Source organism: Erpetoichthys calabaricus, chromosome 13, assembly GCF_900747795.2.
Source record: "Erpetoichthys calabaricus chromosome 13, fErpCal1.3, whole genome shotgun sequence".
NCBI lineage: Eukaryota > Metazoa > Chordata > Cladistia > Polypteriformes > Polypteridae > Erpetoichthys > Erpetoichthys calabaricus.
In genome coordinates this window covers 146,385,488-146,399,583 of record NC_041406.2, presented here as the reverse complement: position 1 = coordinate 146,399,583, position 14,096 = coordinate 146,385,488, and the positions used below count along the sequence as shown (strand labels likewise).

General features: G+C 51.5%; 1 protein-coding gene across 3 annotated transcripts in view; it reads left to right on the top strand.

Moving 5' to 3' along the window:
- zfpm2a (zinc finger protein, FOG family member 2a) overlaps positions 1-14,096 on the top strand; it is a 166,298-nt gene that overhangs the window by 93,051 nt on the left and 59,151 nt on the right. For all 3 annotated transcript variants that reach the window (XM_028790922.2, XM_051935546.1, XM_028790921.2), the window contains one exon: positions 11,182-11,306. In XM_028790922.2, the coding sequence (XP_028646755.1) occupies positions 11,182-11,306 (125 nt within the window). The remainder of the gene's footprint in view (positions 1-11,181; positions 11,307-14,096) is intronic.

Genomic DNA, 14,096 nt, shown 5'->3' with positions numbered 1-14,096 from the left:
ATTCCATCACGTGGCCTCAATGAAATATTTCGTTTTCTTGCTGCTGAGGGTCTCTTTTTTTTTTGTGCGGCCCCCTCCATGTTACGAGTTAGGAGATGAAAACTAAAACACGGGGGCAGGGACGGTGGGGCTTTGGAGCCACTCGTCACACGGAGAGCACTGGAACTACAATGGTGGCATCAAAACTGGCATGGGCCAAGCCCGCCATTGAACCGGAAGTGCCAGCCCATCGTCAGCGAGCACAAGCCTTTGGGATGACAACAAAGAGGGAGTGACAGTGGCAGGGCCAGGCTTCAAAGGGGAGGGACATCGTGCCACCGCTCAGTCACAATACTGTGGTGGCGTCAGCGCAGTCTTACTGGGAATATTCTGTCTTTGAGCTTTCCAAGGGCAAGACACGGTTAGGGTCGGGGTCTGCCACAGCGTGTTCGGTGGGACCACCTGCTGCTCGAGGGGATGTTTCTGTCATTTGAATAATCGCAGCTTGACTTGCACCCGGGACCTCCGTGCCTGTTGTTGAGTGACGATCCAAGGGTGACTTAGTTAGCTAGCGACTGATAAGGGAGAAGTTCATTTCAACTCTCCTTGAGGCCAGCGGGCCCCGAGGTGCCAGTGCAGTGCCACGGCTCTCTTCTTGTGATCCGCTTAATCACATTAGCAGTGTGAAGGGAGCCCACTTGAAGTGGCTGCACGAGGAGCCCACGCCTCGTCTTTTTCGCAGCCCACTGCAGCTCTGAGTGCTTTTCAGGGCATTGTGACCCCCAAGTAATAGAAACGGTTTAAAATTGATTGGCATCTTTGTGCCATCCCTGCTGTGTCGTGCCAAAGCCCTCTGCCTAACCCTAGGAGTGTCTGGGAATCACCCAGCTGATGATTAATGGAGGCCATTGCCAAGGATGCACAAGTCCAGTCAGATCGGCTTTGCCACCCTCAGCGGGTGATGTGAATGGCTCGTCCTCGAGAAAATGGACTGGCGATGGCAGGAGGCAGCCTGTGAGTGGCCTCACAACACCATGTGACCTCGCGGTCCAATCAAATCGCAGAAACCGATGAGGGTCAGTGACATGTGCTGCTGCTTGTGTTCCAGTGGCTGGCGTGAGGCTGATGGTCTTCAAGGTCTGTAAGTTCAGTGCTGGCCTGGTTTGGGGTCCCTGAGGTCCATTCGTCCTCCTTGTCTTTCCTTTTTCTTTGGCTCACAGCTAACTCCCTTCCATCCCTCCATCCATCCATCCCGTGGCAGGCAAGCCGACCGACGTAAAGATTGAGGACGCGAGATGCCACCCTGCACCCCACCGCCCTTCTCTTCAGCTTCAAGCGGAGAGTTGCGGTTTGCCGTCTCTATGGGCGCTCGCGGCCTTCTCATCCCCTGCCAGTAACTTTGACTTTGAGTCTCCCATCGGACCCCATGGAACGGCATCTCCTCCGTTTATTTATTTTGCTGTTCATTTGCCCGAAGCTCGTCACGAGACTGAAAGAATGCGTCCCGCTCTCGCTCTGCAGAATCAACAAGAAGAAATAATAAATAAGAGCCGAGACGCTGGGGAGGAATTCCCGTCTCTGCTCCGTTTGTTTGTTCTTCGTCCTCCTGGAGCGCGAGAGAAGTCGAGTGTGCGGCCGAGGCGCGTTTATGTAGTCGGGCGCGAGAGTCGCCCGTGGCCCCGCGGGCACCGAGCGCCACATGCCGTGTGGTTACTTGGAGACTTTGGGCCGCCAGCTCATCAACTTTCTTGTGCCTCACAGAGAGCCTGAGACTGGGAGAGCGGAGGAGAGCAGAGGAGAGCAGAAAGGTCCTTCTGTGTTTTAAAACAAGTGTCTCGCCGGCAGATAATCGTCTCACTCGGGGTTATAAATGATGCATTCTGTTCACTCGGACTTGATAATGGCGGCGTGGGGGGAGAGGGGGGGCAGTTCACGGCGGTCTTATCAAAGCACGCTGACATTTCTCCTTCAGCTGTAAAATTTCATATCACACATCTCCTTTCCAGCTCGAGCACTTTTTAAAGGTACATCTGACGGGCGTACGTCTCGAGTCGAGCGCCTTGTCGGGGGGCCGCCGCTCTCAGCGTCGAGTTTGGGGGAATTGGCGTGACGTCATGTCGATTACTTTATGACAGAGATCACAAAAAAAAAGTGTGTGTGGGCGCGTGTGTGGGCATGACTGTATGTGGGTGTAGGTGTGGGTCAAAAAACAAAACCCAAAGCAATGCCATCAGCCACCCAAGTAGCTTCATGAACAGTATGGCTGTTTGCCAAGGTGGCGCCCCCTCTGGTGTGCCCTGTGCATCACAACTGTGCCACAGCCTATTGTACCTTTAGATGGAAGGAGAGAGAGAAGTGAAAGGCACTATATGACGGACGGACGGACAGAATGATTTGTCCAAAGAGTAAATTTAACAAACGAGAACTATGGAAGGAAGGAGGGCAGGAGCCCCGCCCAGAATGGATTTCACTTTGTCCCACTTCTTAGTGACGGAGCGTGAATCAGGGGTCATGTCACCTGACGTGGTCGAGATGATCTTTCAGTTGCGACTCTGAGGAGGCCAAGCCTTCAGTTCGTTTTTCATTCCGGGGCTGTGGCTGCTCGTTGTGATTTGGATCTTCTCATTTTGATCTTTACGTGTGTCGTCTCCTGGTCCCTCAGTGAGGATGATGTAGATAAGGACCATGAGTTTTGTTTTCATTTTCTCCTCCATCTCTTCCTCCGGGTGGTCCGGAGAGCTTCCCTTCATTAGGCCTGCCTTTTCAATCAGCTCGTTGATTCGGTGGGCCTCTCGTGAGGTGACATGACCACCACAGAGGTGCAGATCACATGAAGAATGTCGCTACCTGCAGTCTACTAAGAATGAAGACCCCACTTTGTCCTTTCCTCCACCGTTGCTCTGTGTCATTTGACCCGCCAGTCTACCATTGACGTGGACCCCCGAGATTCTCCTGGGTCTCCATGCACCCCGTTAGTGCAGAATCAGCTGAGACGTTCTGCAGGTGATACGAGCTGCTGTTATAAGTGTCCAGGGTGAACAGTAAAGGTGACATGTCCGTCCCTTGTGGTCTCCCCGTATCAAATCTTTTTGATGAAATCTGTCTTTAAGATGGAAGCGGATGGACAGGGGGTGTTGGACGTGGTGACTTGAAGGAGATGGGTGGGCATCAGCAGCCTGGTTCGGCATGAGGTCTGTAAGATGACCCAGCGAGTCAAATCGTTGGTCTCGTTCTTCATGTCATCTCCTTTCTTGGTCAGAAGCTCACGTGGGCTCTCGTGATGTCTCTTCATTTTCCTCCTTCAGTTCTGTTCATCGTTGCCCAACAATGCCAGGCAGCACATGGCTCTCTTAAACTCTCCAAAGCCCACCTGGGTGTCCCCTGGGCAGCTGAGATGTTGTCATCTGAGCTCAGCTTGCATGTCAGTAACACGGGTGACCATTCCATGGATTGCGAATTTGCTTCCTTTATGGGACACAGTCCTTTTATTTCAATTGGCATGCACCTCCTTGCCAGTAGCTCAGTAAGGAGGATGGTGGTGCCCTGAGCCTTGATGATCTTTGCCACCTTGCCAAGGGTGAAGGGTCAATTGTCTCCCACGTGGCTGCAGTGCCTTCTGACGTCCTCAGGATCACAGCATGGTGTCCCCCTTGTTGTTTTCCGGTCCCTGGCAGTGCCATCCCTCAGTTCCCTCCCTGACCTTCCGCACATAGGCATTTGCAGGCCCCCATTTCTCTGATGACCAAGCTGGCCTGGGTGTTTTGTTGGCTTCGTTGTTCAAAGCCCTCGTTTGAGAGTCCAGATGACCTCTTCAGATCGTCGGCCAAACTACGCAGAGGTCCAAATGCCAATCGCATCACGTTCATGGCACCTCTGTGGATGAGGGGTACCCATGTGAGATCCATGGGCCCACAAGGCAAGCATTCAAACTGGACATTCATCACATGAGGGCACACCAGATGTGACATGAAGCAGTGATCAGCCATCATGAGGCACACGGCATGGCACAAGTCACTGCAGGGACTGTCAGACTTGAACAAGGGCTTTACTGGGCACCATACCGGGTACCACCAGTTAGCTCCTCGGCCTTCTTGCCCTTAAAGAATGCCCGGCGGCACTATGGGTGCTTGGTCTGAACTTCAATGCTGCCTTTATAGTGTGGGTCAGGGCGGCACCCTTGGTGTCTTTTTCAAATGCCCCATTAAATCAAGGGGTGCACCGAGACGGGGCTGCGATTCCGAGACCCCGGGACGTTCTTGTCCGAATATTTAGCCGAGTAACCTTTACAAGTCTTTTTTTTTTTTTTTCTTTCCGCTCTCAACGATAAGAGAACACAAACAGATGCCAACGTGGAGAATCTGCCTGCTATCTGAGAAGGATCTCCACACAAAGGGACATTCATCGGCCTGCCAAGTAGCTGTGGAGAGCAGGAACAGGCCCCAGAGTCCAGCGACAGATGACGATCTTATCGAGTGCCCCCCACCGCGTTGACGCTCTGCTCCTGCCAAGTCGGTGGCATTTGTGCGGCCTGCGTGCGCCTCGAGGACAAGCGCGCTGGAACTCACGATGAATTAGCATTTCTCTTGTCGGCCGTCTTCTGAGTGTCCTCGTGTCGTGTTGTGAAAGGTGGGCACACCTGGCGCTAAGGATGCCTTCAACATGAATCCGGCACCTTGGCAGAGCAGTGTGTAGCCCCAAGTGGGCACTCGCGACTCCTCCTGAATGGCAGGGTCTTGTAATGCTGACTGGAGGTGTTACCCTCGTGTTCATGACCCCACTTGACATACATTTAGGGAGTGCCACCACCACGGTGGACATCTGGGCATCTTGAGCACCAGTTTGGCCGTCTGCGGACCTCCACTTTATCTGATCTTTGAGCTCCCCTTTGCTTCTCTCTCTCAGATTTTGTCATTTTGTTTCTTCTGGTTACACTCCACATGGTGGTCCTTGGCTAGGAGGTCCATCAGGGGGCAGCTGGACAGAGCTGGCCTCCATCTCCGCGGCCTCAGCTTTATCGAGCAATAAACAGGCAGCGGCGGGCACCTCCTCCGCGCGCGGCTCTGCCCGTGATGCTTAAATTCTTAATTATTCCAACTTAATGAGCTGACCCGTCTAATACCTAAGCTGTCAAGAACTTGCACGCCTTGGAGATCGGGAATAAAGCGCTTCTCAGATCACAACGCCCTCGCCAATTTACCTGAAGTGGCTCATTTGGTTTCATTATTCGATAACTGAAGTGCCTCAACTCGGGGTCTTTGCGTTTTTTTGAAGACGCCACAAATCGTCGCCTAGGAAACGTGAAGTTATCTCCGCATCATAAAGAGACAACAAAGCACGAGGCAGTAAGAGGGCAAGACGGAGGGCTGTGGAGTCAGGGGGTCAGGAGCCACCCTGCCATCGCCCACTGGGTCGGGGGGCACAAAGCAAAGCAGGAACTCCAAACAATGGCGGGGCACTGCCAGTGGAGCCAAGCCATCATTTCAATTAAGAGACGTTTGATGAAAATGGCAGTGAGAGGGGAGACAACCAGGTGGCCAGGAGGGTCTGAGGCCAAAAGACCACAAAAGCAAACTGAACCTCGAAAATGGCAGAAAACGCTCCGAGCACACGGGTGAGAATGTGAGCGGAGACCAGTGACTGGCGTAAAATCGCTAGGCTGGCAAAAGCTGACATCACGAGGATGACGGTTGTCACTAAGCTGTCACCTCAACATGTCACCGCTCGTGTTAGTGGTCTGCCAGTTGAGACGTTTGTGGCCTTGAGTGGTCCGCTTGGTTTCTCTTGGGGACGTTTTCATTATTTATCAGGTTGTGTGTCACGTGCAGCGCAGTTTCCCTTTCATTTTCTACTTTTATTGTCGAGTTTTCGATTTTCCATGGTGCCATCTTGCTTCCATCGCCATGACGTGACGATATTTAAGCCGTTCCATCTTTCTCTCTAAAACCATCTTGTTGCTGAGATTTTAACTTTTGATTTCTGTGCCGTTCTGGTTTCGACCCCCGGGCCCACTATGCCCTCTGCTCGCCACAGGTGGGTGATGGTAAAATTGAGATGGCACCAGCCCACAGTGACAGACTTTCCTAAGTGACCCTCAAACTGAAGGTGCTCTTATGTTTTCTGGGGTCTTCCGCAGTGTTGTGGATGTCAGTGGATTGTCTCTCGGCCCCCTCAAGTCCATGATGAGCCTGTTTGTCCCAGTGTGGTTTAAGGTGGCATCAGCATTGGCGATTCAAGATGCCACCTAGGGGGCCCATCCTTGTGGGCTCAACATGGCAAAGAGAAGGCTAGCGGACTTCACACAAAATGTGAATTGAATAATAATCAAGAGAACATTCAGTGAAGAATTACACAAAACAAAGAGAGAGACAGAAAACCAAAATACGTACATTCACTAGCATAAAACCTAAAGAATGAAATAAATAAATAAATAAACAAATAAATAAATAAACAAACAAATAAATAAATAAACAAACAAAGGCTGAAACACAACATTCACTTTGAGGGGGATGTCAGGGGTCCTGGCAGGACGTGACCTGTGATGTCATTGAAGTGAGTCAGTCTGCGGCAGGACAGGGTAGCAGGGCGGGTAGCGGGACGGGGTATTGGCACATCTCTGATTTTAGCAGTTGTGTACTGACAGGGCGATTGAAACTCAAGGGGACCTTGTGACACAGCTAAGGATACGGTGGAAGTGGCATCACAGGCGGGTGACGGGGGGGATAGGCTGGTGAAAAGGCACACACCATCAGCTCATGAGTGGCACCGGCATATCTGGATCCTGTAGGTTAAACAGAGCGGGGAAACTAAAGGTTGAGGACGTCGACAATTTCAGGGGTCAAGGTGAGACGGAGGGATGGCGAGGCTGGTCTGCGTGATCTCGAGTGGTAGGAGGTTACCAGTGTCAAACCTACGATGAGAACAAAAAAGCAGGGGAGATGGCAGACCCATTATAATCTCTGTGGGCACTAATTGTGGGTGGCAGGAGGATGGGCTCCCTGCGGACCGCCCGGAGGTTGCCAAGTTTGAGGTGAACGGTGGCAGGCCTGTGGAAGCAGAGTGGTGGAGATGTGAGATTTGCAGCTCCTCAGGTGGTGTGGTCATCAGAGGCTGGAGAAACAGAGTGGCTGCTTCTGCTGAAGGACGTCCGTTGGGTTCATTTATTGGCGACGTTTCCTTTTCTGTTTCTTCATTGAATCTTTATGAAGCTGCACCTTGGACTCCTGGACTTTGGACAGTCTGGTCCTGGCTGCTGTTGTCCCTCACTTGCTGCTGGTCCATCCTCAGTTACAAACTACCAGTGGGTCGAGCGTACTGTTTGATGTCGGCATTGCCTCCTGGACAGTGACCCCTGACCGTTGATGGACCTCCCTGCCCCCCCTTTGACTGAATCAATCCATCTCAGCCAGAGACCACCAGGACTTCAAGCACTGGCCATGGCACTGCCATCAGACGAGCTGCTGGACGCACTTCACCAAGTGAAGAGAAAGAGAAGTGACTCTAGCATGTCATTTAAAGCGCACATCACAAAGTTCTCCAAATCAGGTTCCTACCATCTTAAAAATGTTGGGAAATTAAGGCGCTTTCTAAATAAACAGGATTGTGAGAAATTATTAATTTCTAGTGGGACTGACGACTGCAATGCGGTGTTCACTGGATGTTCAAACTGTTCTTTATACAGCCACCAGTTAATCTGCAAGAATTATTACAAGAACAAGAAAATATGAACACATCACTCCAGTCCTGACATCCTTACACTGGCGCCCAGTTAAGTTTAGGGCAGATTTCAAAATCCTCCTTTTATCATATAAAGTATTAAATGGCTGAGGTGCGGCTTACTTGTCTGAACTCATCATGACTTACAAACCTGAGCGCACATTAAGATCTCAAGATGCCGGTCTGCTTAGGAGTCCAAGGATTAATAAAATAACAGCGGGAGGTCAAGCTTTTAGTTACAGGGCCCCTAAACTGTGGAATGGTCTGCCTGCTACTATAAGAGATGCTCCTTCAGTCTCAGCTTTTAAATCCCGGCTGAAGACTCACGACTTCAGTTTAGCACACCCTGACTAGAGCTGCTGATTAACTGTACAGACTGCATCTCTGTGGTTAGTCATTAGCACTTAAACATAAGTAACATGATAGTTAGAATTGGATACTAACCCTCACCTATTCTGTTTCTCTACTCGGTACTCAAATGTGCCACTTGGTGCCCCCCTGCCAAGTTGTTCTGCCTGCCTAAGGCAAAGTCATCCCTGATGGAGGATCACAGGACTCGTGGGGTAGAGGGGTCCTTTCATCGGATTGGCTGGCCCAGCACTGACTCAGCCGTGGAATGGCCAATAGGGGGAGGCAGCTTGATGGCTGAGGTCTCCAGGACTCTACACAAATCCAAATCATATTATGGGATATCATCTCCTGTTAAATTCTGCTCCGTACTTGTAACATTTGAATTCTTATACTGAATTGAGGATTTGTTCTCTTCTGTGTATTTTATTGTATTGACCCCCTTCTTTTGACGCCCAACCTACCTGGTAAGGGGTCTCTCTTTGCCTTTCCGGAGGTTTCTCCCATTTTTCTCTACAAGGTTTTTTTTGGGATTTTTTTGTTGTCTTCTTAAAGAGTCGAGGCTGGGGGGCTGTCAAGAGGCAGGGCCTGTTAAAGTCCATTGTGGCACCACTTGTGTGATTTAGGGCTACACAAAAATAAATGGTATTGTATTGTAAAGCCATTCACGGATACCGACAGCTGCTCGGGGGACGGATGGGGTCTTCACTTTGACTTCAGAGTTTTGGTGAAAGCACTGGGAGGCTTGGACTGGAGACCCTGTGCGTTGGTTTAGGTTGGTGGGCGGTCATCCAGTTTCAGTCGGGGTCTCCTCCCTGGCCCAGGTGTGTTTTCTTTTAAGTTTTTTGATTCTTTGGTTTTGTCTTTCTTGTGCTTATTCAGAGGCTTATAGTATTGGATGTAGTATTGTCTGCCCATCTCCGTCAGGTGGCACGAGTGGAGGCGGGGCCACCTGATCATGCCGCCAGGCTGCTGGCCTCGCCCACCTCATTGTGTTTTTGTTTCGATTTCTGGTTGTGATTTTGCTCTTCTCTCTTTGGATTTGTCGTTTGTGATACTGACGCTTTGATTTATGAGAATTGAAGAAGAAGATGAAAGAAGGAGGAGGAGGAGGAGGAGGGTTTGGCTGCTTTAGCTCTTTGCCTTTTTTTTTTGCTTGTTTCTTCACCTTCCTTTTTGTGATATTCTTTCTGCAAGTTCTTGATAAAGTTTGAAATATTGAGGGAACTTTCCTGGATTTTTTTGACCAGAGTTTCTTGAGGGTTTCCTCTCCTTTTGATTTTGGTGACTTTAAAAGCCTTGGGTCCGTTTTTGGGCCTGTACAGGCTGTCAGCCTGCCGTTTGAGTTTGGAGTGAGGCTGCCTGGGCTGAGGCCTGTCCAGATCTCTGAAGAGGGCCAATCTAGCCGTGTGTGTGTGTGTGTGTGTGTGTGTGTTTGAGGCCTGCTCCCAGTTTTAAGACTGCTGCTTTTTACAACTCCTGGAATTCAGAGAGGAAGGATCTGAATGGGCGGATTGTTCCGGATGGGGGTCTCCTCTGGCCAAGACCCCGCTCTCTGCTCTGAGAGTTGAGTTCAGGGGGCACAGGCGCGCACATGAGGGCTGCCGTATACATGTGTCTGTGTGTCGTGTTGGATATAATTTGTTCCCCTGAGTTAGAAAGAACTAATCAGAAAATGTAATAAAGCGAGTTTTAATAATACGAATATCAGCTGATTCCCATCTCTTACATTACTGTATTTCAAATTATACTGTAGTTAAATGGCAAGAACGACATTAAATTTCACAGCGCTGAAAATTTAAATATATAGACTTTCTTTTTTTGCTTGAGGAAAGTTGTATCTAATGTGTCTTGACTACTAATACGCTTTTATCAAATGTGTGATTTAATAAAACTGTGTGATTTAGGGGAAAATTAGCAACACCAAAGGATGAAAGCTTTGTGAGCGCGAGGGGGATGTAAGCATCGGCGGAGACGAGTCAAGTCCAAACGGCGGACCTCGCTTGTTTACGATGGCCCCTCGTGGCGTCACGCCGCGCGACTTTGACTCCCACTGAGCGGACCTCCCTAACTGTAGTCCTGTCCCAATGTGACTCGTGTTTGTTTGGGGACCTTTTATAGAAGTTCCAAGGGTCCGTAATCCTTGCTGAGATGAGAAGGCGCACTGACACCAGCGCTTTGGAGGGGACTCGAATTACTGAGGTCCTCTGGGAAGAATGGCTTCAGCCAACCTCGCGGTGTAAAGCCAGTCCTGTCCGAATTGGGCGTAAGAGGTGCGGCGCCAGCCTTATGTGGACGCCCACAGTGTGCCAAGGCTCAAAATGCGGACCCCTCACTGACACACCCCCAGTGTCCCAGCTTTCACCGGGCAGTGCCAGGCCTGCTCTCCAGAGCCCCTTGTGGATTTGCCTTTCATCCTGCAGTGGCTCAAACGTAAACCGGCGGCTCTGAAAGATGTGACAAGTGACCCCAGTGAGTAATGAGGGGGACGCGGCGGGTGACTCACTCCGTGAACTTCTTAAGGAGGCCATTGAACCGCAGACCTGACCAAGTTAGGGCTTAGGGCTGAGGTTAGGGCAGCAGAAGGTCTGCTTTGGGTAGCCTGCTAGGGTCCCCCTCTGACTTGGGGACAGACGCCGCTGAGTGACACGCTTGTAGCTAAAGAACACCTGGAAGAGGATAACCAGTACAATGATGAGGATGAGGATGGTGATGGCGAACGTCATCCTGAGTGGGCCAGCTCAGCAGTTTGTGGTTTGACAGCAGAGCTCAATTAAATTCAGAAGGTGTCGGGGATGAAGACCCTCGGTGTGAGAGAGAGAGACGGGTCGGCCACCTCACTCGGGCACATTCAGGGCTCCCAAGGTGACCACAAAGCCACGGGTCTTTGTCAGACATGGCGTCACCGTGGGGAAGGCGAGGGGCCGTAAGACGGGCGGCTAATTAAGTCCAACCAGAGTCGAGAAGTCTTTCAAGGAGGGGAGCTCGGAACATCAGCAGCGTTTAGCGCTAATTAAAAGTGCGAATCTGCCGTGTCGAGTCCGCGGCTGGCACCCTCCAAAGCATGCCTTTATTTTTGAGTTGCCACGGTAACCAGAGAATAGCCTTCACATTGTTATCTCTCTCTTTCTTGTTTTTTAGGAGAGCTGGAAGTTTTCCAGAAGGAGGGAGAGCGGAGGATCCACAGTCGGCAGCAGCTCGCCGTTGGTACAACCTGGGGGCCTTTCGATGGCAAAATTGAAATGAGCGCTGATGGCATCGCCTTGGTATGTGAAAGCAATGAACGGGAACCTTGTTAGTGTGCCGCTCGTGGCTTTGTGTTTGCTGAAAGTTTACTGAGGAGGAGACCCTCGAGAGCCAACGTCACCGAGCCGCAGGCTCCTGTTCTCCGGCTTGCTGTCCCTTGTCACTCGCAGTCCTTTGGAGAGTCGCATCATTAACGCCCTTTGAGTACCATCCAATTCCCGCTAAAGTCGCCGCGCCAGGCCTTTCCGCTCCGGCCACGTCAAGTCTTTACGCAGCTGGTAGGCCACAAACGCTTTGTCACCGCGCTGTCGGCCCAGTCGGTCACGTGGCATGAGTTCTTCATCCTGGTGTCCATCCTTGTCAAACGCGGGGTCCGAAGGGCCACTTTGAAGGGTCTACTGCGTGTCCATCGTCAGTCTTAACATCAGCGACCACGCCATTCAGACTCACGGGTGGGCTAACGTAGCAGAATATGAGCAGGCATCGGGCGCTTTGGCACGGGTGGGCACCTCAACGGGGGTCACCTGCTCCTTTGATAAATAAAGACTTCCAGATCAGAGCCCCTTGGTGGCGTTTGAGTGCTGTAAATGTGCAAGGTGGGACGCGTGGACCCCCATCAGCATGGAGGATGATCTTTCTGGCTTCCCTGAATGTCTCCTTGAGAGTTTAAAACATGAAAAGCCAGAAGTCTGCCAGTGCGGTGGGCTTGTCGGCCTCCTGCTGAGAAAGGACTGGTAAGCGTGAAAGGCGCTAGATGGACAGAGTGACCCTCTGACCGGCGGACAGACACACACACACACACACAGATCCCCTTCTCTCATCTTTTATTTTTCCGTGTCTTCCATTATTTGTGCTTCTGATTTTGGCCTCGGATTGCCAGCTCCCACCTGTGACCAGTCAGAGGGCCCTTCCTTCCCAGGTGACAGCTGGCATCACCGGGGTGGAGTGACTGCCACCGTGATGTGGTAGACATGGCGCAGCCTTCGGCTTTCCTCGTTGCTTCGTTGATGCGGGTGAACTTCAGGGACTTGGTAGCTGGGGGAGCGAGCTGTGCCAACGTGGCATTTCTGGGATTTCTTTTCTCTCCTTTTTAGTTCCTCTTCCTGCCAGGCCCGTCTCAGCCACTAAAGCCTGCCGGCCCCCCGAGTTCCAGTGCCAGCCTGGTCCCTCCTTGGCTTCCATCTAGGTTGGTTGGCACCTGGTGCCCACTGCAGCCTGGGTCTGTGCCATCTCTCTGTGCCCCTGAACTGAATTGTAAATGGATGGGTGGCTCCCAGTAAACCTGCTGAGCGTTTGCCTTCAAATGGTTGTGACGTTTTTCTTTTTAATGTTCAGACGTCCTGACTTCTGCAGAAGAATGTGAGCCCCGCCCTCTGCATGCCCTCCGTATGCCCTCTGTATTCCATGTGCTTGTCTGTCCCAGCCGATCGAGCGGCGGTTTGCCATCCTCCCGTGGCAGCACAGCGGTGAAGGCCGCAGGCGTCGGTTTGCACGTTTCGCTCACTGTCTGCTCCAACTATAAAATGAATGCGGTGGAAGCAGTTGAGCCCCCGGTGGGGTGTCTACTAGGAAAGGCGCTATATGAGTTGGAGCTGACAGGAAACACGCAGGGCAGTTTTAGTGTGATCAGGCGCCAGCCGGCCTCGCTTGGTCCTCTGTACTCCACTCGGGTCAGCTGGCCACAATCCTGCTTGGTTTGGTGGGCCGTTTTTAATCCCCCACACCTTCAAACCTGTAATAGTAGATGGGACGTCGTTCAGACACGAATGCCACGGCAGACCACCCACCAGGCCCTCCATCGTACCACCGGCCCAACACCTCCTTATTCTGAATGTCACTCGAGGAACCAAAATGGACAAATAAAACACAAAAGTCCAAAACTGGCACATCCACCAGTTTGGTAACCAAAGTCAAATCTTGGTATGAACACAGCGGGCCTCATAGCAGGCACAGAGACTGGTATGGAATCTGAGATGTACAGAATGTAGCGCTGACTTGTGCGGTCATCATTGTCATGTGATTTACAAAATGAAATTAAAAAGGAAACAACAATGGGGGCTGCAGTGATTTAATACGCCAAAATGGTGACCCACGGAGTCGGGGACCTTGGGGTCCACAGAAGTGGGCTAACGAGTGGGCACCGACTTGGCTGGCTCAGCTCCTGCAGCCCCTTCCACGCTGTTGTCTGTCTTTATCACGCCACCATTCCTCATTTGTTCTTCAAACACTACACTTCCCAGAAGTCTCTGCAGGACGCGTGGCTAGCGCAGCAGGAAAACACGGGTGGGTGTCTGTGATGTCGACGGTAAACCGGAGGTCAGAGGGGTTTGACATGTGAGCTCCACACACAGGGACCGGGCCAATGCCATGGAGTTGGGAGGCAGCGCGCCAACTGCTGTGCCACCTGTGGCTCGTGTGACGTCACTCCACTCAACTCTCCCCTCTTCCCTGTGGGGTCTCATTGTGGCCCAGCGGTAAACTAACCTGAAGAGCTCGGCGTAGCACATTTGCGCTTGCATGGCCTTCAAACTATTCATCACTGTGGGTCAAGATAAGAGATAAAGTAATTAACCAATTACGTCGTTAGCGAGTGAATTACACTAATGAGCATTGACCCGCCTAATGAGCGGGACGCGCTGGCCCTCCGCTCGCGGCCACGGTCTTCTCCTCCTTCTTCAAAAACGAAATGGCGGCCTGGACGCCGCAGTTCAGGCTTCACTTATCCTGCTGGTCCATTTTGGACCCTCATGCAAAATACCGATGGCTTCTGCTCGGACCCCCGGTTATCGGGGTGCACAGAGAGAGAACTT